Source organism: Ranitomeya variabilis, chromosome 1, assembly GCF_051348905.1.
Source record: "Ranitomeya variabilis isolate aRanVar5 chromosome 1, aRanVar5.hap1, whole genome shotgun sequence".
Taxonomy (NCBI): domain Eukaryota; kingdom Metazoa; phylum Chordata; class Amphibia; order Anura; family Dendrobatidae; genus Ranitomeya; species Ranitomeya variabilis.
In genome coordinates, this window is record NC_135232.1 from 553379591 (window position 1) to 553404968 (window position 25378).

General features: G+C 44.2%; 1 protein-coding gene across 3 annotated transcripts; it reads right to left on the minus strand.

The window, feature by feature from the left end:
- Nucleotides 1-332: 332 nt before the first annotated feature.
- Nucleotides 333-13225, minus strand: SLC50A1 (solute carrier family 50 member 1). Of its 3 annotated transcripts, none has more exons than XM_077255967.1 (6): nucleotides 12998-13225; nucleotides 12788-12865; nucleotides 11529-11652; nucleotides 11278-11439; nucleotides 926-1045; nucleotides 333-855 (listed from the first exon to the last, which is right to left on the minus strand). In XM_077255967.1, exons 1-6 carry the CDS (start codon nucleotides 13063-13065, stop codon nucleotides 757-759), a joined length of 651 nt encoding a protein of 216 aa, XP_077112082.1. In that variant the 5' UTR covers nucleotides 13066-13225; the 3' UTR covers nucleotides 333-756. The 3 variants fall into 3 exon arrangements, with proteins under 3 accessions (XP_077112082.1, XP_077112075.1, XP_077112088.1); XM_077255960.1 differs by having other exon boundaries at nucleotides 12750-12865; nucleotides 12998-13144; XM_077255973.1 differs by having other exon boundaries at nucleotides 12942-13079.
- Nucleotides 13226-25378: the final 12153 nt, after the last annotated feature.

A 25378-nucleotide genomic window follows, 5' to 3' on the forward strand; every position in this document is an offset into this window, starting at 1 on the left:
CTTCACAGTGTCACCCTGTAATCAGACATTACCTGACCCATGCCAGTCAGGCACAGTCATAATCTGCTCGCTTGCAGGCGACTGATCAGCATCAACCTGCCCCTGGCATAATGCAGCAAGTACCATGCTCACATTCCCAGCTGCAGTCCCTCTGAGCACACACTTCTCATTCCCAGCACCCATCCCCCCTCCCTACCTTCCTGGGCTCCTTCATCTCCTTCGCCAGGCGACCTCCCCTCGGTCCCCTTTACTCATCTCCCCCCCCCCCACCCGGTCTCTGCCCCTCCGTCCCTCTTCCCTTGTTGGGTGCTGACACCTGATGACTCTGGAGATAGTGTAAAATAGAATTTATTCTAAAGGTGAATCAGGCACCTTGGAATCACAGATAGGCCCCGCCCCCAGCGTAACATGGGTCATGTGACCCAACATGTAAACTGTGTGTGTGCTGCGCACTGCTTCCCCTGGTCATATTGCTGGTTGAGTTTTGCTACAGTGAGGATAACCACCTTGTAGACAGGTGACCCTTGATTGCTGCAGTGAGAAGTTAACCCCTCCAATCACAAGGATGGGTCACTGGTCACATGGCGCGGTGTGTAAGGGAGGCGCCCACATGTATTTGCCCCCATCGTGTGCTGGCACCGCAGCCTCCAGACCCGGAGTCTTCTATATATCTCGACCATCCCATAGACAATTAGAAGTACATGATTTAGTGCAGACGGCTCCTCTCCCCAGAAGGCACGTATGAGGCAGCACAGCTCAGGCCTGCAGGGGGCGGTACAATGCTTGTGCCTGCGGGTATTTCCTGAACAGCCAAAGGCGCAGGATGCTCGTCACAATCCCAGGGAAGTTGGGGACCTGTAAACAGACAGGTGGAGTTGAGCGGCGACCCACGGTGTGCTGGGTCAGGACAAGCAGGCCAACTCACCATGATGTAGGGGTCCCTGCGCTGCAGGCCGTACAGCACCCAGGATGTGGATGTCAGCAGCGTGGTGACTGTCAGAGGGAACGACAGGCACTTGGTGGATTTACTCCTAATGATCTGAGCCTGTGGAAGAGACCGAGCGTTACCACCAAAAGCGGCTCACATAAAACACTATACTACATATACTGTATAACAATACACAATACTATAGTGCTGCTATACTACATAGCCTGTATAATAATAATACTATAGTGCTGCTATACTACATATACTGTATAACAATACACAATACTATAGTGCTGCTATACTACATATACTGTATAACAATACACAGTACTATAGTGCTGCTATACTACATAGCCTGTACAATAATAATACTATAGTGCTGCTATACTACATATACTGTATAACGATACACAATACTATAGTGCTGCTATACTACATATACTGTATAACAATACTACAGTGCTGCTATACTACATAGCCTGTATAATAATAATACTATAGTGCTGCTATACTACATATACTGTATAACAATACACAATACTACAGTGCTGCTATACTACATAGCCTGTATAATAATACTATAGTGCTGCTATACTACATATACTGTATAACAATACACAATACTATAGTGCTGCTATAGTACATAGCCTGTACAATAATAATACTATAGTGCTGCTATACTACATATACTGTATAACGATACACAATACTATAGTGCTGCTATACTACATAGCCTGTATAATAATACTATAGTGCTGCTATACTACATATACTGTATAACAATACTACAGTGCTGCTATACTACATAGCCTGTATAATAATAATACTATAGTGCTGCTATACTACATATACTGTATAACAATACACAATACTATAGTGCTGCTATACTACATAGCCTGTACAATAATAATACTATAGTGCTGCTATACTACATATACTGTATAACGATACACAATACTATAGTGCTGCTATACTACATAGCCTGTATAATAATACTATAGTGCTGCTATACTACATATACTGTATAACAATACTACAGTGCTGCTATACTACATAGCCTGTATAATAATAATACTATAGTGCTGCTATACTACATATACTGTATAACAATACACAATACTACAGTGCTGCTATACTACATAGCCTGTATAATAATACTATAGTGCTGCTATACTACATATACTGTATAACAATACACAATACTATAGTGCTGCTATACTACATATACTGTATAACAATACACAGTACTATAGTGCTGCTATACTACATAACCTGTACAATAATAATACTATAGTGCTGCTATACTACATATACTGTATAACGATACACAATACTATAGTGCTGCTATACTACATAGCCTGTATAATAATACTATAGTGCTGCTATACTACATATACTGTATAACAATACTACAGTGCTGCTATACTACATAGCCTGTATAATAATAATACTATAGTGCTGCTATACTACATATACTGTATAACGATACACAATACTATAGTGCTGCTATACTACATAGCCTGTATAATAATAATACTATAGTGCTGCTATACTACATATACTGTATAACAATACACAATACTTTAGTGCTGCTATACTACATAGCCTGTATAATAATACTATAGTGCTGCTATACTACATATACTGTATAACAATACACAATACTATAGTGCTGCTATACTACATATACTGTATAACAATACACAATACTATAGTGCTGCTATACTACATAGCCTGTATAATAATACTATAGTGCTGCTATACTACATATACTGTATAACAATACACAATACTATAGTGCTGCTATACTACATATACTGTATAACAATACACAATACTATAGTGCTGCTATACTACATATACTGTATAACAATACACAATACTATAGTGCTGCTATACTACATATACTGTATAACAATACACAATACTATAGTGCTGCTATACTACATAGCCTGTATAATAATAATACTATAGTGTTGCTATACTACATATACTGTATAACAATACACAATACTATAGTGCTGCTATACTACATAGCCTGTATAATAATACTATAGTGCTGCTATACTACATATACTGTATAACAATACACAATACTATAGTGCTGCTATACTACATAGCCTGTATAATAATACTATAGTGCTGCTATACTACATATACTGTATAACAATACTACAGTGCTGCTATACTACATAGCCTGTATAATAATAATACTATAGTGCTGCTATACTACATATACTGTATAACAATACACAATACTACAGTGCTGCTATACTACATAGCCTGTATAATAATACTATAGTGCTGCTATACTACATATACTGTATAACAATACACAATACTATAGTGCTGCTATACTACATATACTGTATAACAATACACAGTACTATAGTGCTGCTATACTACATAACCTGTACAATAATAATACTATAGTGCTGCTATACTACATATACTGTATAACGATACACAATACTATAGTGCTGCTATACTACATAGCCTGTATAATAATACTATAGTGCTGCTATACTACATATACTGTATAACAATACTACAGTGCTGCTATACTACATAGCCTGTATAATAATAATACTATAGTGCTGCTATACTACATATACTGTATAACAATACACAATACTACAGTGCTGCTATACTACATAGCCTGTATAATAATACTATAGTGCTGCTATACTACATATACTGTATAACAATACACAATACTATAGTGCTGCTATACTACATATACTGTATAACAATACACAGTACTATAGTGCTGCTATACTACATAGCCTGTACAATAATAATACTATAGTGCTGCTATACTACATATACTGTATAACGATACACAATACTATAGTGCTGCTATACTACATAGCCTGTATAATAATACTATAGTGCTGCTATACTACATATACTGTATAACAATACTACAGTGCTGCTATACTACATAGCCTGTATAATAATAATACTATAGTGCTGCTATACTACATATACTGTATAACAATACACAATACTACAGTGCTGCTATACTACATAGCCTGTATAATAATACTATAGTGCTGCTATACTACATATACTGTATAACAATACACAATACTATAGTGCTGCTATACTACATATACTGTATAACAATACACAGTACTATAGTGCTGCTATACTACATAACCTGTACAATAATAATAATACTATAGTGCTGCTATACTACATATACTGTATAACGATACACAATACTATAGTGCTGCTATACTACATAGCCTGTATAATAATACTATAGTGCTGCTATACTACATATACTGTATAACAATACTACAGTGCTGCTATACTACATAGCCTGTATAATAATAATACTATAGTGCTGCTATACTACATATACTGTATAACAATACACAATACTACAGTGCTGCTATACTACATAGCCTGTATAATACTATAGTGCTGCTATACTACATATACTGTATAACAATACACAATACTATAGTGCTGCTATACTACATATACTGTATAACAATACACAATACTATAGTGCTGCTATACTACATAGCCTGTATAATAATAATACTATAGTGCTGCTATACTACATAGCCTGTATAATACTATAGTGCTGCTATACTACATATACTGTATAACAATACACAATACTATAGTGCTGCTATACTACATATACTGTATAACAATACACAATACTTTAGTGCTGCTATACTACATAGCCTGTATAATACTATAGTGCTGCTATACTACATATACTGTATAACAATACACAATACTATAGTGCTGCTATACTACATATACTGTATAACAATACACAATACTATAGTGCTGCTATACTACATAGCCTGTATAATAATACTATAGTGCTGCTATACTACATATACTGTATAACAATACACAATACTATAGTGCTGCTATACTACATATACTGTATAACAATACACAATACTATAGTGCTGCTATACTACATAGCCTGTATAATAATAATACTATAGTGCTGCTATACTACATATACTGTATAACAATACTGTAGTGCTGCTATACTACATATACTGTATAACAATACACAATACTATAGTGCTGCTATACTACATATATTGTATAACAACACACAATACTATAGTGCTGCTATACTACATATACTGTATAACAATACTATAGTGCTGCTATACTACATAGCCTGTATAATAATAATACTATAGTGCTGCTATACTACATATACTGTATAACAATACTATAGTGCTGCTATACTACATATACTGTATAACAATACTATAGTGCTGCTATACTACATAGCCTGTATAATAATAATACTATAGTGCAGCTATACTACATATACTGTATAACAATACACAATATTATAGTGCTGCTATACTACATAGCCTGTATTATAATAATACTATAGTGCTGCTATACTACATATACTGTATAACAATACACAATACTATAGTGCTGCTATACTACATAGCCTGTATAATAATACTATAGTGCTGCTATACTACATATACTGTATAACAATACACAATACTATAGTGCTGCTATACTACATATACTGTATAACAATACACAATACTATAGTGCTGCTATACTACATAGCCTGTATAACAATACACAATACTATAGTGCTGCTATACTACATATACTGTATAACAATACACAATACTATAGTGCTGCTATACTACATATACTGTATAACAATACACAATACTATAGTGCTGCTATACTACATATACTGTATAACAATACACAATACTATAGTGCTGCTATACTACATATACTGTATAACAATACACAATACTATAGTGGTGCTATACTACATATACTGTATAACAATACACAATATTATAGTGCTGCTATACTACATAGCCTGTATAATACTAATACTATAGTGCTGCTATACTACATATACTGTATAACAATACACAATACTATAGTGCTGCTATACTACATAGCCTGTATAACTATACACAATACTATAGTGCTGCTATACTACATATACTGTATAACAATACACAATACTATAGTGCTGCTATACTACATAGCCTGTATAACAATACACAATACTATAGTGCTGCTATACTACATATACTGTATAACAATACACAATACTATAGTGCTGCTATACTACATAGCCTGTATAATACACAATACTATAGTGCTGCTATACTACATATACTGTATAACAATACACAATACTATAGTGCTGCTATACTACATAGCCTGTATAATAATAATACTATAGTGCTGCTATACTACATATACTGTATAACAATACACAATACTATAGTGCTGCTATACTACATAGCCTGTATAACAATACACAATACTATAGTGCTGCTATACTACATATACTGTATAACAATACACAATACTATAGTGCTGCTATACTACATAGCCTGTATAATACACAATACTATAGTGCTGCTATACTACATAGCCTGTATAACAATACACAATACTATAGTGCTGCTATACTACATATACTGTATAACAATACACAATACTATAGTGCTGCTATACTACATAGCCTGTATAACTATACACAATACTATAGTGCTGCTATACTACATAGCCTGTATAACAATACACAATACTATAGTGCTGCTATACTACATATACTGTATAACAATACACAATACTATAGTGCTGCTATACTACATATACTGTATAACAATACACAATACTATAGTGCTGCTATACTACATAGCCTGTATAACAATACACAATACTATAGTGCTGCTATACTACATATACTGTATAACAATACACAATACTATAGTGCTGCTATACTACATAGCCTGTATAACAATACACAATACTATAGTGCTGCTATACTACATAGCCTGTATAACTATACACAATACTATAGTGCTGCTATACTACATAGCCTGTATAACAATACACAATACTATAGTGCTGCTATACTACATATACTGTATAACAATACACAATACTATAGTGCTGCTATACTACATATACTGTATAACAATACACAATACTATAGTGCTGCTATACTACATAGCCTGTACAATATTACTATAGTGCTGAAAAAAAGTGGTATTCACCTGCGCTGTCTACAAAAACGAACAATAAAATGAAAAATAAGAGAGCACTTACTTAATGAGTAATCATTGGTTATGCAGTGGATGTTGTAATAGGTCCTTAAAATACTACCAGAATCTTAGGGGAATGAGAAGCGAAGAAAATAAAAAAAGTGTAAATGTTTGTATTGGTGAATATAGTGAGACTAAATAGATTTATAATATATACTCACTCAGATATTAAATGGAAATGTGCAATGAAGAGACGTGATCCCTGTGTATCTGCAATTGATGCGGGTATTGTGATGACCACGGTTGCTTAATCTTCAGAGGTTTATAGTAGTTGCCCCTGCTTAAATATATATACAACCTTTATAGTTATGGTTTTAAATAAATGCGGTCTAGTTTTCCCAGTACACAGTAAACTTACTGCTGGTGGGAGTAGCGCAGGATTCCGTTAGGTTAAGGTACTAAGATGACCGTCAGGTGCTGGCTGACAAGGATTCCTGTGATTAGAATTGATTGCTCATATGTTGAGATGAGGAGAAATGCTCCCCTAGTATGTTGGAGCACTAATATGCCACAATTGCTATGTGCACATAAAATATGCATCGTGTGCACGCAGCCTAATTCCTAACCAACAGACAATTCAATTGAGTTCCACAGCTCAATACCTAATTACATATCAGCAACTTTCTGTATTGGTGCACAAACAGCAAGCCTCCTGCAAGCCTCTTTCCAGGACAACACAGCAAGGCGCGGGATGCGCCGCTGACCTCACAAGAGACCCCCATCAGGCCCACCATGTACGATACGGCCCTTCTGAAATAAGTTACATATTTTTTTGGGACAGCAGCCCTTACTGGCCTCATTATAAGGTTATGCCCTTTAAAACAGGGATCGTTTGTTTCTCCTCCACTACTGCCACCTTTATGCATGTATATCATTGGACTAGAGTAACCCCATGAATAAGGCCCGGGAGGGTCAAAACGTCGGGTTTTGTTCTATCAATGTGGCAAACTATTACTTTGTTTTTTCTTGAATAAAATTGGCATTAACCCTTTTTCTGCATTACACCAGTATCGAGTGTGCGGTAATTTTCTCTATGTTGGTGCACAAACAATCATCCAATTAATGATACGATTCACTAATTGAATCAGCACTGGCAGCAATTACACATAGGAGGGGAGGGCATAGCGCTATAAAAGAAGCAGGAACACATGCGGTCAGCATTAACCCTGATGAAGAGGGCCAGAGCCCTTAAAACGCGTTGGTTGGCTGACTAGCTATACTAGCACACCTGTAGCCCCGTAGCGTGGTGACGTCACCAGTAGCTCCGCCCACCCTCTCCGACCGCTACCTCAGCGCTGCATCCGGCCGGGGCACGCGAGGTCTCGCGGTCGCGTGGCTTCTGCCGCCACTCTCTCCTTAACCCACCGCTCTGCCATAGCGGTAAACCTAGCGGTGGCTCAGACTTTCTGGAACCGCTTCCCTCCGCACTCAGCACCACAGTGAGTACAGCATATTTTATGTGCACATAGCAGTTGTGGCATATTAGTGCTCCAACATACTAGGGGAGCATTTCTCCTCATCTAAACATATGGGCAATCAATTCTAATCACAGGAATCCTTGTCAGCCAGCACCTGACGGTCATCTTAGTACCTTAACCTAACGGAATCCTGCGCTACTCCCACCAGCAGTAAGTTTATTGTGTACTGGGAAAACTAGACCGCATTTATTCAAAACCATACCTATATAAAGGTTGTACATATATTTAAGCAGGGGCAACTACTATAAACCTCTGAAGATTAAGCAACCGTGGTCATCACAATACCCGCATCAATTGCAGATACACAGGGATCACGTCTCTTCATTGCACATTTCCATTTAATATCTGAGTGAGTATATCTTATAAATCTATTTAGTCTCACTATATTCACCAATACAAACATTTACACTTTTTTTTATTTCTTCTCTTCTCATTCCCCTAAGATTCTGGTAGTATTTTAAGGACCTATTACAACATCCACTGCATAACCAATGATTACTCATTAAGTAAGTGCTCTCTTATTCATTTATTCATCTATTTTTCATTTTATTGTTCGTTTTTGTAGACAGCGCAGGTGAATACCACTTTTTTTTCATTTTATATACTTTACAGGTCTACACAGAACCTGTCACAATCACCAGCAGCACTCTACATTCAGCAATTTTTGTTCCCCCACTATGAACTATCAGGAGCGCCAGTGCTTTCCACTTCCTTTTTTAGTACTACTATAGTGCTGCTATACTACATATACTGTATAACAATACACAATACTATAGTGCTGCTATATACTACATAATATTTTAGTGCTGCTTTGCTACATATACTGTATAATACACAATACTAGTGCTGCTATACTACACAGACTGTATAATACATAATACTATAGTGCTGCTAACTACATATACTGTAACAATACTATAGTGCTGCTATACTACATATACTGTATAACAATACACAATACTATAGTGCTGCTATACTACATAGCCTGTATAATACTATAGTGCTGCTATACTACATATACTGTATAACAGGACACAATACTATAGTGCTGCTATATATACTACATAGCCTGTACAAAACTATAGTGCTGCTATACTACATATACTGTATAACAATACACAATACTATAGTGCTGCTATACTTCATAGACTGTATAACAATACTATAGCGCTGCTATACTACATAGACTGCATAATACTATAGCGCTGCTATACTACAGACTGTTTAATACTATAGTGCTGCTATACTACATTGACTGTATAATACTATATCGCTGCTATACTACATAATAAATACTCTAGTGCTGCTATAGAACACATACTGTATAATACTATAGTGCTGCTACAGAACATAGACTGTATAATACTAGTGCTGCTATACTACATATACTATATAATACTAGTGTTGCTACATCGCCACATCCTTCTACATTACTACTACTTCTGACTGCTACATCCCCTTACATTACTACTACTGCTCCACCGCGACATGTTCCTACATTACTACTGCTCCACTGCCACATGTTCCTACATTACTACTGCTCCACCGCCACGTGTTCCTACATTACTACTACTACTGCTCCACCGCCTTGTGCTTCTACATTACTACTACCCCATCCTCCTACATTACTACTATTGCTCCACTACTCCAGTCTCGTACATTACTACTACCCCATCTTCCTACATTACTACTATTGCTCCACTACTCCAGAATCGTACATTACTACTACCCCAGCCTCCTACATTACTACTATTGCTCCACTACTCCAGCCTCGTACATTACTACTATTGCTCCACTACTCCAGCCTCGTACACTACTACTACCCCATCCTCCTACATTACTACTATTGCTCCACTACTCCAGCCTCGTACATTACTACTATTGCTCCACTACGCCAGCCTCGTACATTACTACTACCCCATCTTCCTACATTACTACTATTGCTCCACTACTCCAGCCTCGTACATTACTGCTACCTTATCCTCCTACATTATTACTGCTACTCTACTACTCCAGCCTCATACACTACTACTACCCCATCCTCCTACATTACTACTATTGCTCCACTACTCCAGCCTCGTACACTACTACTACCCCATCCTCCTACATTACTACTATTGCTCCACTACTCCAGCCTCGTACATTACTACTATTGCTCCACTACGCCAGCCTCGTACATTACTACTACCCCATCTTCCTACATTACTACTATTGCTCCACTACTCCAGCCTCGTACATTACTGCTACCTTATCCTCCTACATTATTACTGCTACTCTACTACTCCAGCCTCATACACTACTACTACCCCATCCTCCTACATTACTACTATTGCTCCACTACTCCAGCCTCGTACACTACTACTACCCCATCCTCCTACATTACTACTATTGCTCCACTACTCCAGCCTCGTACATTACTACTATTGCTCCACTACGCCAGCCTCGTACATTACTACTACCCCATCTTCCTACATTACTACTATTGCTCCACTACTCCAGCCTCGTACATTACTGCTACCTTATCCTCCTACATTATTACTGCTACTCTACTACTCCAGCCTCATACACTACTACTACCCCATCCTCCTACATTACTACTATTGCTCCACTACTCCAGCCTCGTACATTACTAATGCTGCTCTACTACTCCAGCCTTGTACATTACTGTTACCTCATCCTCCTACATTATTACTGCTGCTCTACTACTCCAGCCTCGTACATTACTACTACACTACCAGTTGTAGTGCTAGTGATGAATTGTCAGCAGGAGTACCAGGTCTGCCATCGGGGAGAGGTACATGCTGATGGTGAAGACGCTGCAGAACAGACCCAACTGGTTAAGGCGTGCGTCCACATCTGGAATCCAGAGGTAGAAGTATGTGTATGCCAAAATCAGGACACCCAGCGACAAGAACACTTGAAACAGGGGGTAACGCTGCAACACAAGATCAGGACATGTCAGGCAGAGCCAGGAGCAGCAGAGCCCTCATAACAGTCACTTGCCGCTCATACTCAGACATGAACCTTATCAGTGGTGTAGACAATGAAGGCTACGATGTAGAGCGATTGCAGCGAAGCCCCGATGGAGTTCACCGTGATCAGGGTCCAGTCCTTCTTCAGGAGACCATAATACAACCAGCCCAGATTACTGCAAGAGACAAACACTTTCTCAGCACTCTCACTACTCATCCCATCATCACCCCAACCCCTCCATCTATAACATAGAACAGTCTTGCAGCATTCCCTCTATCTTCTTTATAGTCTATCCTTGGCCCGACCTGGGCTCCACCCCATCCCCGAATCAGCGTTGACATGACCCGGGCTCCACCCTGTCTCCGGACTACTCTCGGCCCGACCCGGGCTCCAACCCGTCCCCAGACTAGCCTCGGCCCGACCTGAGCTCTACTCTGTCCTCGGACTAGCCTCGGCCCGACCTGAGCTCCACTCTGTCCTCGGACTAGCCTCGGCCCGACCTGAGCTCCACTCTGTCCTCGGACTAGCCTCGGCCCGACCCGGACTCCACCCTGTCCCTATACCACCTCGGCCCGACCTCAACCCTGTTCCCGAACTAATTTCCGCTTAATCTGGGCTCCACCCTGTCCTCGGACTAGCCTCGGCCCGACCTGAGCTGCACTCTGTCCTCGGACTAGCCTCGGCCCGACCTGAGCTCCACTCTGTCCTCGGACTAGCCTCGGCCCGACCCGGACTCCACCCTGTCCCTATACCACCTCGGCCCGACCTCAACCCTGTTCCCGAACTAATTTCCGCTTAATCTGGGCTCCACCCTGTCCTCGGACTAGCCTCGGCCCGATCTGGGCTCCACCCTGTCCCCGTACCAGCCTCGGCCCTGTCCCAGCCTCTGCCCGACCCAGGCTCCACTCCGTCCCCAGACTAACCACGCTGTCCCCATACCAGCCTTGGCCCGACCTAGGCTCCACACTGTCCCCGTACCAGCCTCGACCCGACCCGACCCGGGCCCCACCCCGTCTCCGGACTAGCATCGGCCCGACTCGGACTCCAACCCATCCCCAGATTAGTCATAGTCCGACCCGGGCTCCAAACCGTCCTCGGACTAGCCTCGGCCCAACCCATCCCCAGACTAGCTGAGGTCCGACCTGGGCTCCAAACCGACCTCGGACCTGCCTCGGCCCGACCCGGGCTCCATCCTGTCCTCAGCTTAACCCCTGCCCTTCCAGACCTAGACTCACAGTTGGAGGCACTAATAGGTACAAACTCGGCAAATACCGGTAAATATTGGCGTACTCAGCACCACCCCGACCTACTTCACAGCTGTAGTCAGGAACGGCAGGAACTGGATGTTGTCCACAGTCCGCCTGGTGATCATCACCCGCAGGTCCGACCTGAGAGAGAGGAGAGAGGCTTTAGCGAGGGACCGAGGGCCCCCACGTCACAGAGACTCCCACCCGAGACACTCACGTCACTACACGGGGCAGCCGCCCTCACGTCACAGAGACCCCACCCGAGACACTCACAGGCCGCTGGAGAACATGGCGAGAGTGAAGACGATGCAGGCGCCGGAGAGCAGCCATATCCCGTCCATATCAGAGCCTGAGCGGGGAGAGGAGGCGGGCGGCAGCACAGGCCAGACCCACAGCGCCTCCTACACCCGCCACATCACCCGCGGGTCACCGCGACCGCACAGAGGCGACAGCTGCACCTCACCCGCGAATCACACCCGTCACTAGTGCTTCACCACAGACGCCCTGAATTGTGACCAGAGCGCCTGAAATGTGACCAGAGCGCCCCGAAATGTGACCAGAGTGCCATGACATGTGACCACATCCCACAAAATGTGATCAGAGCGCCCCGAAATGTGACCAGAGCGGCGGAAATATGACCAGAGCGCCCCGAAATGTGACCAGAGCGCCCAGAAATACTACCAGATAACCGAAATGTGACCACTAGGGTTGAGCGACTTTCATTTTTTTAAGATCGAGTAGGGTTTTGGGAAACCCGATTTTGTCCAGAGTCGAGTCGAGTGCAGTCGGCCGATTATCGCTAAAAGTCGGGGATCGACCGAAACACGAAACCCAATGCAAGTCAATGGGGAAGCATAGTCGGCAGTGAGTGGAGGCCAGGAAAACACCTACAGTGCCCATTTTAAAGGGAACCTGTCACCACGTTTTTGGAAGATGGGATAAAAATAGCGTTAAATAGGGGCAGAGGTGGGCGTTACATTAGTGTGTGTGTTATGCGTTTATTACCCACCTAAGTTGCCGAAATAACTTTGCAAAGTCTCCGTTTTCGCCTGTCAATCAGGCTGGTCAGGTCACATGGGCGTGGTGTCTTCACCCAGATTTGGCGTAGTTTTCCGTTGGTGGCGTAGTGGTGTGCGCATGCCCAAAGTCCGGAATCCTCTTCCAGGGGATTTAAAATAGCGCGGTGTTCGTTATTGCATTGGTGATCGGTGGGCGCGGCCATCTTCCTTTGGCCGCGCGTGCGCAGAAGCGGCGCTCTGCTGGCCGCGGCTTCAGGAAAATGGCCGCGGGATGCCGCGCGTGCGCAGATGGATATCGCGGCGGCCATTTTCCTGAAGCCGCGGCCAGCAGAGCGCCGCTTCTGCGCACGCGCGGCCAAAGGAAGATGGCCGCGCCCACCGATCACCAATGCAATAACGAACACCGCGCTATTTTAAATCCCCTGGAAGAGGATTCCGGACTTTGGGCATGCGCACACCACTACGCCACCAACGGAAAACTACGCCAAATCTGGGGGAAGACAACGCCCATGCGACCTGACCAGCCTGATTGACAGGCGAAAACGGAGACTTTGCAAAGTTATTTCGGCAACTTAGGTGGGTAATAAACGCATAACACACACACTAATGTAACGCCCACCTCTGCCCCTATTTAACGCTATTTTTATCCCATCTTCCAAAAACGTGGTGACAGGTTCCCTTTAATGCCAAAAACATCCATTCTTGTTTCTGAAGCTTGCCAATCTTAATTAACTGTATAATAATAGTTGGGCATAGGGAATTGGGGGAAAGTTGTGGGGGGAGTAGGGCTGGCTCAAGTTTTTCGTGGGCCCAGGAAATGCGGACTACGTCACGGCGGTGTTGCAGGGAAAGGTAAGTATTTAAAAGTTGCAAGTGCTGTGATCCTGAGCAAGCAGGGGGGGGCCCACTCGTTCGCATTGCCACTGGCACAGGGCCCCTCAAAGTACGGCGGTGTGTTTGCATGGCGGGGGCGCCTCCCACCAGCAGCGACACTTTTGCGTACTCTGAGGGGCCCTGTGCCAGTGACGTCGCCAACGAGTATGCCCCCCCACCTGATGAAGGAACCTGCACTTTCATCTGCACCTTCCTCTTTGTCCCTGTGTAAGGTGGTATAACATGCGGGAAGGGGAACCTTACTTTCAGCAGGGACAGATTCTGGCTGTGTAGAGTACAAGGGGAATGTAGTGGTCTAGGTCAATGTACCAGCAGACTCATTTAGCAGTGGCTGGGCAATGGGCAGGATGAGGAGGAAACAGATATAGGGCCAAAGAATAAAGTAGGCTACATGCAGTTCAAAATTGGTAACAGGACTAAACAGGCGGCATTGCTTTGTTCAGTGGAGTAGCAAACCCAAGAGCAGCAGACACTGTTTCAAGGGCCTAACCACACTAGTAGGCCAAATGCAGTTTAATATCTGATAGTATAGGGCGAAAGCCAGAATGTGGAAGCTCAGCTTTGTTCAGTTGAGGACAACACCAGGGAGGGGCAGACACCTTTAGTAGGCCGGAAAAGCCTATTGCATTTTTCAAAATGGTAATTTGGAGCAGAAGGTTGAAGCTCAGCTTTATTTAGTTGAGGGCAACACCAGGGAGGGGCAGAAGCCGTTAGTAGGCCCTAACCACCATTTTTTTTTTTTAAAACCACTTAATGAGAGCCGGAAGGTTGAAGCTCAGCTTTATTTAGTTGAGGACAACACCAGGGAGGGGCAGAAGCCGTTAGTAGGCCCTAACCACCATTTTTTTTTTTAAAACCACTTAATGAGAGCCGGAAGGTTGAAGCTCAGCTTTATTTAGTTGAGGACAACACCAGGCAGGGGCACACAGACAGACACCTTTAGTAGGCCGGAAAAGCCTATTGCATTTTTCAAAATGGTAATTTGGAGCAGAAGGTTGAAGCTCAGCTTTATTTAGTTGAGGGCAACACCAGGGAGGGGCAGAAGCCGTTAGTAGGCCCTAACCACCATTTTTTTTTTTTTAAACCACTTAATGAGAGCCGGAAGGTTGAAGCTCAGCTTTATTTAGTTGAGGACAACACCAGGGAGGGGCAGAAGCCGTTAGTAGGCCCTAACCACCATTTTTTTTTTTTAAACCACTTAATGAGAGCCGGAAGGTTGAAGCTCAGCTTTATTTAGTTGAGGACAACACCAGGCAGGGGCACACAGACAGACACCTTTAGTAGGCCTGAAAAGCCTATTGCATTTTTCAAAATGGTAATTTGGAGCAGAAGGTTGAAGCTCAGCTTTATTTAGTTGAGGGCAACACCAGGGAGGGGCAGAAGCCGTTAGTAGGCCCTAACCACCATTTTTTTTTTTTAAAACCACTTAATGAGAGCCGGAAGGTTGAAGCTCAGCTTTATTTAGTTGAGGACAACACCAGGGAGGGGCAGAAGCCGTTAGTAGGCCCTAACCACCATTTTTTTTTTTAAAACCACTTAATGAGAGCCGGAAGGTTGAAGCTCAGCTTTATTTAGTTGAGGACAACACCAGGCAGGGGCACACAGACAGACACCTTTAGTAGGCCGGAAAAGCCTATTGCATTTTTCAAAATGGTAATTTGGAGCAGAAGGTTGAAGCTCAGCTTTATTTAGTTGAGGGCAACACCAGGGAGGGGCAGAAGCCGTTAGTAGGCCCTAACCACCATTTTTTTTTTTTTAAACCACTTAATGAGAGCCGGAAGGTTGAAGCTCAGCTTTATTTAGTTGAGGACAACACCAGGGAGGGGCAGAAGCCGTTAGTAGGCCCTAACCACCATTTTTTTTTTAAAACCACTTAATGAGAGCCGGAAGGTTGAAGCTCAGCTTTATTTAGTTGAGGACAACACCATGCAGGGTCACACAGACAGACACCTTTAGTAGGCCGGAAAAGCCTATTGCATTTTTCAAAATGGTAATTTGGAGCAGAAGGTTGAAGCTCAGCTTTATTTAGTTGAGGGCAACACCAGGGAGGGGCAGAAGCCGTTAGTAGGCCCTAACCACCATTTTTTTTTTTTAAAACCACTTAATGAGAGCCGGAAGGTTGAAGCTCAGCTTTATTTAGTTGAGGACAACACCAGGGAGGGGCAGAAGCCGTTAGTAGGCCCTAACCACCATTTTTTTTTTTAAAACCACTTAATGAGAGCCGGAAGGTTGAAGCTCAGCTTTATTTAGTTGAGGACAACACCAGGCAGGGGCACACAGACAGACACCTTTAGTAGGCCGGAAAAGCCTATTGCATTTTTCAAAATGGTAATTTGGAGCAGAAGGTTGAAGCTCAGCTTTATTTAGTTGAGGGCAACACCAGGCAGGGGCACACAGACAGACACCTTTAGTAGGCCGGAAAAGCCTATTGCATTTTTCAAAATGGTAATTTGGAGCAGAAGGTTGAAGCTCAGCTTTATTTAGTTGAGGGCAACACCAGGGAGGGGCAGAAGCCGTTAGTAGGCCCTAACCACCATTTTTTTTTTTAAAACCACTTAATGAGAGCCGGAAGGTTGAAGCTCAGCTTTATTTAGTTGAGGACAACACCAGGCAGGGGCACACAGACAGACACCTTTAGTAGGCCGGAAAAGCCTATTGCATTTTTCAAAATGGTAATTTGGAGCAGAAGGTTGAAGCTCAGCTTTATTTAGTTGAGGGCAACACCAGGGAGGGGCAGAAGCCGTTAGTAGGCCCTAACCACCATTTTTTTTTTTTTAAACCACTTAATGAGAGCCGGAAGGTTGAAGCTCAGCTTTATTTAGTTGAGGACAACACCAGGGAGGGGCAGAAGCCGTTAGTAGGCCCTAACCACCATTTTTTTTTTTTTAAACCACTTAATGAGAGCCGGAAGGTTGAAGCTCAGCTTTATTTAGTTGAGGACAACACCAGGCAGGGGCACACAGACAGACACCTTTAGTAGGCCGGAAAAGCCTATTGCATTTTTCAAAATGGTAATTTGGAGCAGAAGGTTGAAGCTCAGCTTTATTTAGTTGAGGGCAACACCAGGGAGGGGCAGAAGCCGTTAGTAGGCCCTAACCACCATTTTTTTTTTTTTAAACCACTTAATGAGAGCCGGAAGGTTGAAGCTCAGCTTTATTTAGTTGAGGACAACACCAGGGAGGGGCAGAAGCCGTTAGTAGGCCCTAACCACCATTTTTTTTTTTAAAACCACTTAATGAGAGCCGGAAGGTTGAAGCTCAGCTTTATTTAGTTGAGGACAACACCAGGCAGGGGCACACAGACAGACACCTTTAGTAGGCCGGAAAAGCCTATTGCATTTTTCAAAATGGTAATTTGGAGCAGAAGGTTGAAGCTCAGCTTTATTTAGTTGAGGGCAACACCAGGGAGGGGCAGAAGCCGTTAGTAGGCCCTAACCACCATTTTTTTTTTTAAAACCACTTAATGAGAGCCGGAAGGTTGAAGCTCAGCTTTATTTAGTTGAGGACAACACCAGGCAGGGGCACACAGACAGACACCTTTAGTAGGCCGGAAAAGCCTATTGCATTTTTCAAAATGGTAATTTGGAGCAGAAGGTTGAAGCTCAGCTTTATTTAGTTGAGGGCAACACCAGGCAGGGGCACACAGACAGACACCTTTAGTAGGCCGGAAAAGCCTATTGCATTTTTCAAAATGGTAATTTGGAGCAGAAGGTTGAAGCTCAGCTTTATTTAGTTGAGGGCAACACCAGGGAGGGGCAGAAGCCGTTAGTAGGCCCTAACCACCATTTTTTTTTTTAAAACCACTTAATGAGAGCCGGAAGGTTGAAGCTCAGCTTTATTTAGTTGAGGACAACACCAGGCAGGGGCACACAGACAGACACCTTTAGTAGGCCGGAAAAGCCTATTGCATTTTTCAAAATGGTAATTTGGAGCAGAAGGTTGAAGCTCAGCTTTATTTAGTTGAGGGCAACACCAGGGAGGGGCAGAAGCCGTTAGTAGGCCCTAACCACCATTTTTTTTTTTTAAAACCACTTAATGAGAGCCGGAAGGTTGAAGCTCAGCTTTATTTAGTTGAGGACAACACCAGGCAGGGGCACACAGACAGACACCTTTAGTAGGCCGGAAAAGCCTATTGCATTTTTCAAAATGGTAATTTGGAGCAGAAGGTTGAAGCTCAGCTTTATTTAGTTGAGGGCAACACCAGGGAGGGGCAGAAGCCGTTAGTAGGCCCTAACCAAAGTTGAAGGCCAAATGCAGTTTAATTTCTGATACTATAGGCCGAAAGCCAGAAGGTGGAAGCTCCGATTTAGACAGTGGAGGACAATTTGAATTAGGGACTGCAGACAGACTTAGTAGGCTGTCCCCTGTGGACCATGCATCCACCACATTAACCCATTGCGCCGTAATGGACACGTAATCTTCCGTGGCCATGCCTACAGGTCCATGCGTCTGTTGTCAGGTGCACCTTTGTACTCACAGATTGCCAGAGTGCATGGACAATGCGGTCTTCTACATGCTGGTGGAGGGTTGGGATGGCTTTTCTCGCAAAAGAAGTGTCGACTGGTTAGCTTGTAGCGTGGTACAGCGTAGTCCATCATGGCCTTATTAATAGTAAATAAAATATATAACTAGGCTCTATGAACTTTTAAATAGGTTCCAGGGGTACACGGGCAGCATTGGTGTGGTCAGTGGAGGAGTATTGCAAGTAGGGGCTGCAGACAGGCTATCAAAGGCCTAAAATAACAAACAGTAGGCAGTCATGGCAGTTTTACATCGGTTACATGGATACACAGGCAGGCACTCCAGGCAGCATTGTGGTCAGTGGAGGAGTATTGCAAGTAGGGGCCGCAGACAGGCTATCAAAGGCCTAAAATAACAAACAATAGGCTCATGGCAGTTTTACAGCGGTTACATGGATAGACGGGCAGGCAGCTTGGTGGTGAGTGGAGGAGTATTTAAAGTAGGGACCGCAGACAGGCTATCAAAGGCCTAACATAACAAACAATAGGCTCATGGCAGTTTTACAGCGGTTACATGGATACACGGGCAGGCAGCTTGGTGGTCAGTGGAGGAGTATTTAAAGTAGGGACCGCAGACAGGCTTCAAAGGCCTAACATAAGAAAATGGGCTGGCTGTAGGCACTTTATAATTGGTTCCAGGGGTACACGGGCAGCAGTGGTCTGGTCAGTGGAGGACTAGTGGAAGGAGGGACCGCAGACAGGCTTCAAAGGCCTAAAATAACAAACAATAGGCTCATGGCAGTTTTACAGCGGTTACATGGATACACGGGCAGGCAACTTGGTGGTGGTGAGTGGAGGAGTATTTAAAGTAGGGACCGCAGACAGGCTATCAAAGGCCTAACATAACAAACAATAGGCTCATGGCAGTTTTACAGCGGTTACATGGATACACGGGCAGGCAGCTTGGTGGTGAGTGGAGGAGTATTTAAAGTAGGGACCGCAGACAGGCTATCAAAGGCCTAAAATAACAAACAATAGGCTCATGGCAGTTTTACAGCGGTTACATGGATACACGGGCAGGCAGCTTGGTGGTCAGTGGAGGAGTATTTAAAGTAGGGACCGCAGACAGGCTTCAAAGGCCTAACATAAGAAAATGGGCTGGCTGTAGGCACTTTATAATTGGTTCCAGGGGTACACGGGCAGCAGTGGTCTGGTCAGTGGAGGACTAGTGGAAGGAGGGACCGCAGACAGGCTTCAAAGGCCTAAAATAACAAACAATAGGCTCATGGCAGTTTTACAGCGGTTACATGGATACACGGGCAGGCAACTTGGTGGTGGTGAGTGGAGGAGTATTTAAAGTAGGGACCGCAGACAGGCTATCAAAGGCCTAAAATAACAAACAATAGGCTCATGGCAGTTTTACAGCGGTTACATGGATACACGGGCAGGCAGCTTGGTGGTCAGTGGAGGAGTATTTAAAGTAGGGACCGCAGACAGGCTTCAAAGGCCTAACATAAGAAAATGGGCTGGCTGTAGGCACTTTATAATTGGTTCCAGGGGTACACGGGCAGCAGTGGTCTGGTCAGTGGAGGACTAGTGGAAGGAGGGACCGCAGACAGGCTTCAAAGGCCTAAAATAACAAACAATAGGCTCATGGCACTTTTACAGCGGTTACATGGATACACAGGCAGGCACTCCAGGCAGCATTGTGGTCAGTGGAGGAGTATTGCAAGTAGGGGCCGCAGACAGGCTATCAAAGGCCTAAAATAACAAACAATAGGCTCATTGCAGTTTTACAGCGGTTACATGGATAGACGGGCAGGCAGCTTGGTGGTGAGTGGAGGAGTATTTAAAGTAGGGACCGCAGACAGGCTATCAAAGGCCTAACATAACAAACAATAGGCTCATGGCAGTTTTACAGCGGTTACATGGATACACGGGCAGGCAGCTTGGTGGTCAGTGGAGGAGTATTTAAAGTAGGGACCGCAGACAGGCTTCAAAGGCCTAACATAAGAAAATGGGCTGGCTGTAGGCACTTTATAATTGGTTCCAGGGGTACACGGGCAGCAGTGGTCTGGTCAGTGGAGGACTAGTGGAAGGAGGGACCGCAGACAGGCTTCAAAGGCCTAAAATAACAAACAATAGGCTCATGGCAGTTTTACAGCGGTTACATGGATACACGGGCAGGCAACTTGTTGGTGGTGAGTGGAGGAGTATTTAAAGTAGGGACCGCAGACAGGCTATCAAAGGCCTAACATAACAAACAATAGGCTCATGGCAGTTTTACAGCGGTTACATGAATACACGGGCAGGCAGCTTGGTGGTGAGTGGAGGAGTATTTAAAGTAGGGACCGCAGACAGGCTATCAAAGGCCTAAAATAACAAACAATAGGCTCATGGCAGTTTTACAGCGGTTACATGGATACACGGGCAGGCAGCTTGGTGGTCAGTGGAGGAGTATTTAAAGTAGGGACCGCAGACAGGCTTCAAAGGCCTAACATAAGAAAATGGGCTGGCTGTAGGCACTTTATAATTGGTTCCAGGGGTACACGGGCAGCAGTGGTCTGGTCAGTGGAGGACTAGTGGAAGGAGGGACCGCAGACAGGCTTCAAAGGCCTAAAATAACAAACAATAGGCTCATGGCAGTTTTACAGCGGTTACATGGATACACGGGCAGGCAACTTGGTGGTGGTGAGTGGAGGAGTATTTAAAGTAGGGACCGCAGACAGGCTATCAAAGGCCTAAAATAACAAACAATAGGCTCATGGCAGTTTTACAGCGGTTACATGGATACACGGGCAGGCAGCTTGGTGGTGGTGAGTGGAGGAGTATTTAAAGTAGGGACCGCAGACAGGCTATCAAAGGCCTAAAATAACAAACAATAGGCTCATGGCAGTTTTACAGCGGTTACATGGATACACGGGCAGGCAGCTTGGTGGTCAGTGGAGGAGTATTTAAAGTAGGGACCGCAGACAGGCTTCAAAGGCCTAACATAAGAAAATGGGCTGGCTGTAGGCACTTTATAATTGGTTCCAGGGGTACACGGGCAGCAGTGGTCTGGTCAGTGGAGGACTAGTGGAAGGAGGGACCGCAGACAGGCTTCAAAGGCCTAAAATAACAAACAATAGGCTCATGGCAGTTTTACAGCGGTTACATGGATACACGGGCAGGCAACTTGGTGGTGGTGAGTGGAGGAGTATTTAAAGTAGGGACCGCAGACAGGCTATCAAAGGCCTAAAATAACAAACAATAGGCTCATGGCAGTTTTACAGCGGTTACATGGATACACGGGCAGGCAGCTTGGTGGTGGTGAGTGGAGGAGTATTTAAAGTAGGGACCGCAGACAGGCTATCAAAGGCCTAAAATAACAAACAATAGGCTCATGGCAGCTTTACAGCGGTTACATGGATACACAGGCAGCTTGGTGGTGAGTGGAGGAGTAGTGCAAGGAGTGTCTGTCCCAGTACTCCCAAAATATAAATAGATGTTAATGTCTCGCAAAGCAACCACAACAAAAAAAAAGGTGGCATACTTAGGTACAGGGGTGGGCTCATCTGCTGAGTTTCTGACATAGTAATTTGGCAGTAACTATTTAATGGTGCCAATATAGGACACAGACACAGACTACTTTAAGTTGCATCATAGATGTCTACAAATTTGTATTGTCAGTGCCAGACATTGAATGATGTCAGCGAATAGACTAAAGATTGGTGGAGCTGTGCGACATAATTTTGGACGTGGTAGAGCACATTTTGAGCTGGGGTAGGGGGGAACTCTCTTGAGGCCGGCGGGACCGCCCCAGGGCCCCTCATGTTACAACGGTGTGTCTGACGTTGGGTGCGCACCACCACCGCCAGAGACACTACATTGTACTATGAGGGACCCAGTAGCAATGCCGTCAACCAAAAGCGAGCACACCCACCTCTTCAGACAAACAGCAGTCTCACGGGTGCTTGCGCCAAGTCGCGATACCACGGCCCCGTGTGGGGAGTTTTGCCATTTAGGGAGGTGTAAACATGTCGTATGCTGTACAATCAGCTGCAGCAAATTAGACATTAGAAAAGTAATTCACAGGCAAGAGCTTTTCATAGGAAAGCTAGGTGTCGGCCGGGCAAGGTGGGGCAAAAGATTTCGAAATCCAGTTGTGGTTCATTTTAATGAATGTTAGATCGTCAACATTTTGGGTAGCCAGACGAGTCCTTTTTTCGGTTAATATTGAACCTGCAGCACTGAATACTCTTTCTGATAGGACACTTGCTGCCGGGCAAGCAAGCTCCTGCAATGCATATTCTGCCAATTCTGGCCAGGTGTCTAATTTGGAGGCCCAGTAATCAAATGGGAATGACGGTTGAGGGAGAACATCGATAAGGGATGAAAAATAGTTAGTAACCATACTGGACAAATGTTGTCTCCTGTCACTTTCAATTGATGCAGCAGTACCTGTCCTGTCTGCGGTCATAGCAAAATCACTCCACAACCTGGTCAGAAAACCCCTCTGTCCAACGCCACTTCTGATGTGTGCACCCCTAACACTCCTAGTCTGCTGCCCCCTGGAGCTCGTGTGAGAACGATCACGTGCGCTGTGTGCTGGGAATGCCTGAAGCAAACGGTCAACAAGAGTTGATTGTTTGGTTGCTAATATTAGTTCCAAGTTCTCATGTGGCATAATATTTTGCAATTTGCCTTTATAGCGTGGATCAAGGAGGCAGGCCAACCAGTAATCGTCATCGTTCATCATTTTCGTAATGCGTGTGTCCCTTTTTAGGATACGTAAGGCATAATCCGCCATGTGGGCCAAAGTTCCAGTTGTCAAATCTCCGGTTGTGATTGGTTGAGGGGCAGTTGCAGGCAAATCTACGTCACTTGTGTCCCTCAAAAAACCAGAACCCGGCCGTGACACGCAACCAATTTCCTGTGCCCCCGGGAAAGGTTCGGCATTAAAAATATACTCATCCCCATCATCCTCCTCGTCCTCCACCTCCTCTTCGCCCGCTACCTCGTCCTGTACACTGCCCTGACCAGACAATGGCTGACTGTCATCAAGGCTTTCCTCTTCCTCTGGTGCAGACGCCTGCTCCTTTATGTGCGTCAAACTTTGCATCAGCAGACGCATTAGGGGGATGCTCATGCTTATTACGGCGTTGTCTGCACTAACCAGCCGTGTGCATTCCTCAAAACACTGAAGGACTTGACACATGTCTTGTATCTTAGACCACTGCACACCTGACAACTCCATGTCTGCCATCCTACTGCCTGCCCGTGTATCCTCCCACAAATAAATAACAGCACGCCTCTGTTCGCACAGTCTCTGAAGCATGTGCAGTGTTGAGTTCCACCTTGTTGCAACGTCTATGATTAGGCGATGCTGGGGAAGGTTCAAAGACCGCTGATAGGTCTGCATACGGCTGGCGTGTACAGGCGAACGTCGGATATGTGAGCAAAGTGCACGCACTTTGAGGAGCAGGTCGGAGAACCCAGGATAAGTTTTCAATAAGCACTGCACCACCAGGTTTAAGGTGTGAGCCAGGCAAGGAATGTGTTTCAGTTGGGAAAGGGAGATGGCAGCCATGAAATTCCTTCCGTTATCACTCACTACCTTGCCTGCCTCAAGATCTACTGTGCCCAGCCATGACTGTGTTTCTTGTTGCAAGAACTCGGACAGAACTTCCGCGGTGTGTCTGTTGTCGCCCAAGCACTTCATAGCCAATACAGCCTGCTGACGCTTGGCAGTAGCTGGCCCATAATGGGACAACTGGTGTGCAACAGTGTCATCTGCCGATGGAGTGGTTGGCAGACTGCGTTCTGTGGAAGAGCTGTAGCTTCTGCAGGAGGACGAGGAGGAGGAGGAGGAGGGGGTGCGAACGCCTACAGCCAACTGTTTCCTAGACCGTGGGCTAGGCACAACTGTCCCTAAATTGATGTCGCCTGTGGACCCTGCATCCACCACATTCACCCAGTGTGCCGTGATGGACACATAACGTCCCTGGCCATGCCTACTGGTCCATGCATCTGTAGTCAGGTGCACCTTTGTACTCACAGATTGCCTGAGTGCATGGACGATGCGCTGTTTAACATGCTGGTGCAGGGCTGGGATGGCTTTTCTGGAAAAAAAGTGTCGACTGGGTAGCTCGTATCGTGGTTCAGCGTACTCCATCAGGGCTTTGAAAGCTTCGCTTTCAACTAACCGGTAGGGCATCATCTCTAACGAGATTAGTCTAGCTATGTGGGCGTTAAAACCCTGTGTACGCGGATGCGAGGATAAGTACTTCCTTTTTCTAACCA

Excerpts from the sequence above, each read along its gene's own strand:
- SLC50A1 (XM_077255960.1), bottom strand. The coding sequence starts at position 13,054 with ATGGCTGCTCTCCGGCGCCTGCATCGTCTTCACTCTCGCCATGTTCTC. Across the intron at positions 11,653-12,749 it reads GAGTACGCCAATATTTACCG|TAATCTGGGCTGGTTGTATT; the intron begins GTATTTGCCGAG and ends TGTCTCTTGCAG. Across the intron at positions 1,046-11,277 it reads TCTCCCCGATGGCAGACCTG|GCTCAGATCATTAGGAGTAA; the intron begins GTACTCCTGCTG and ends TCTCTTCCACAG.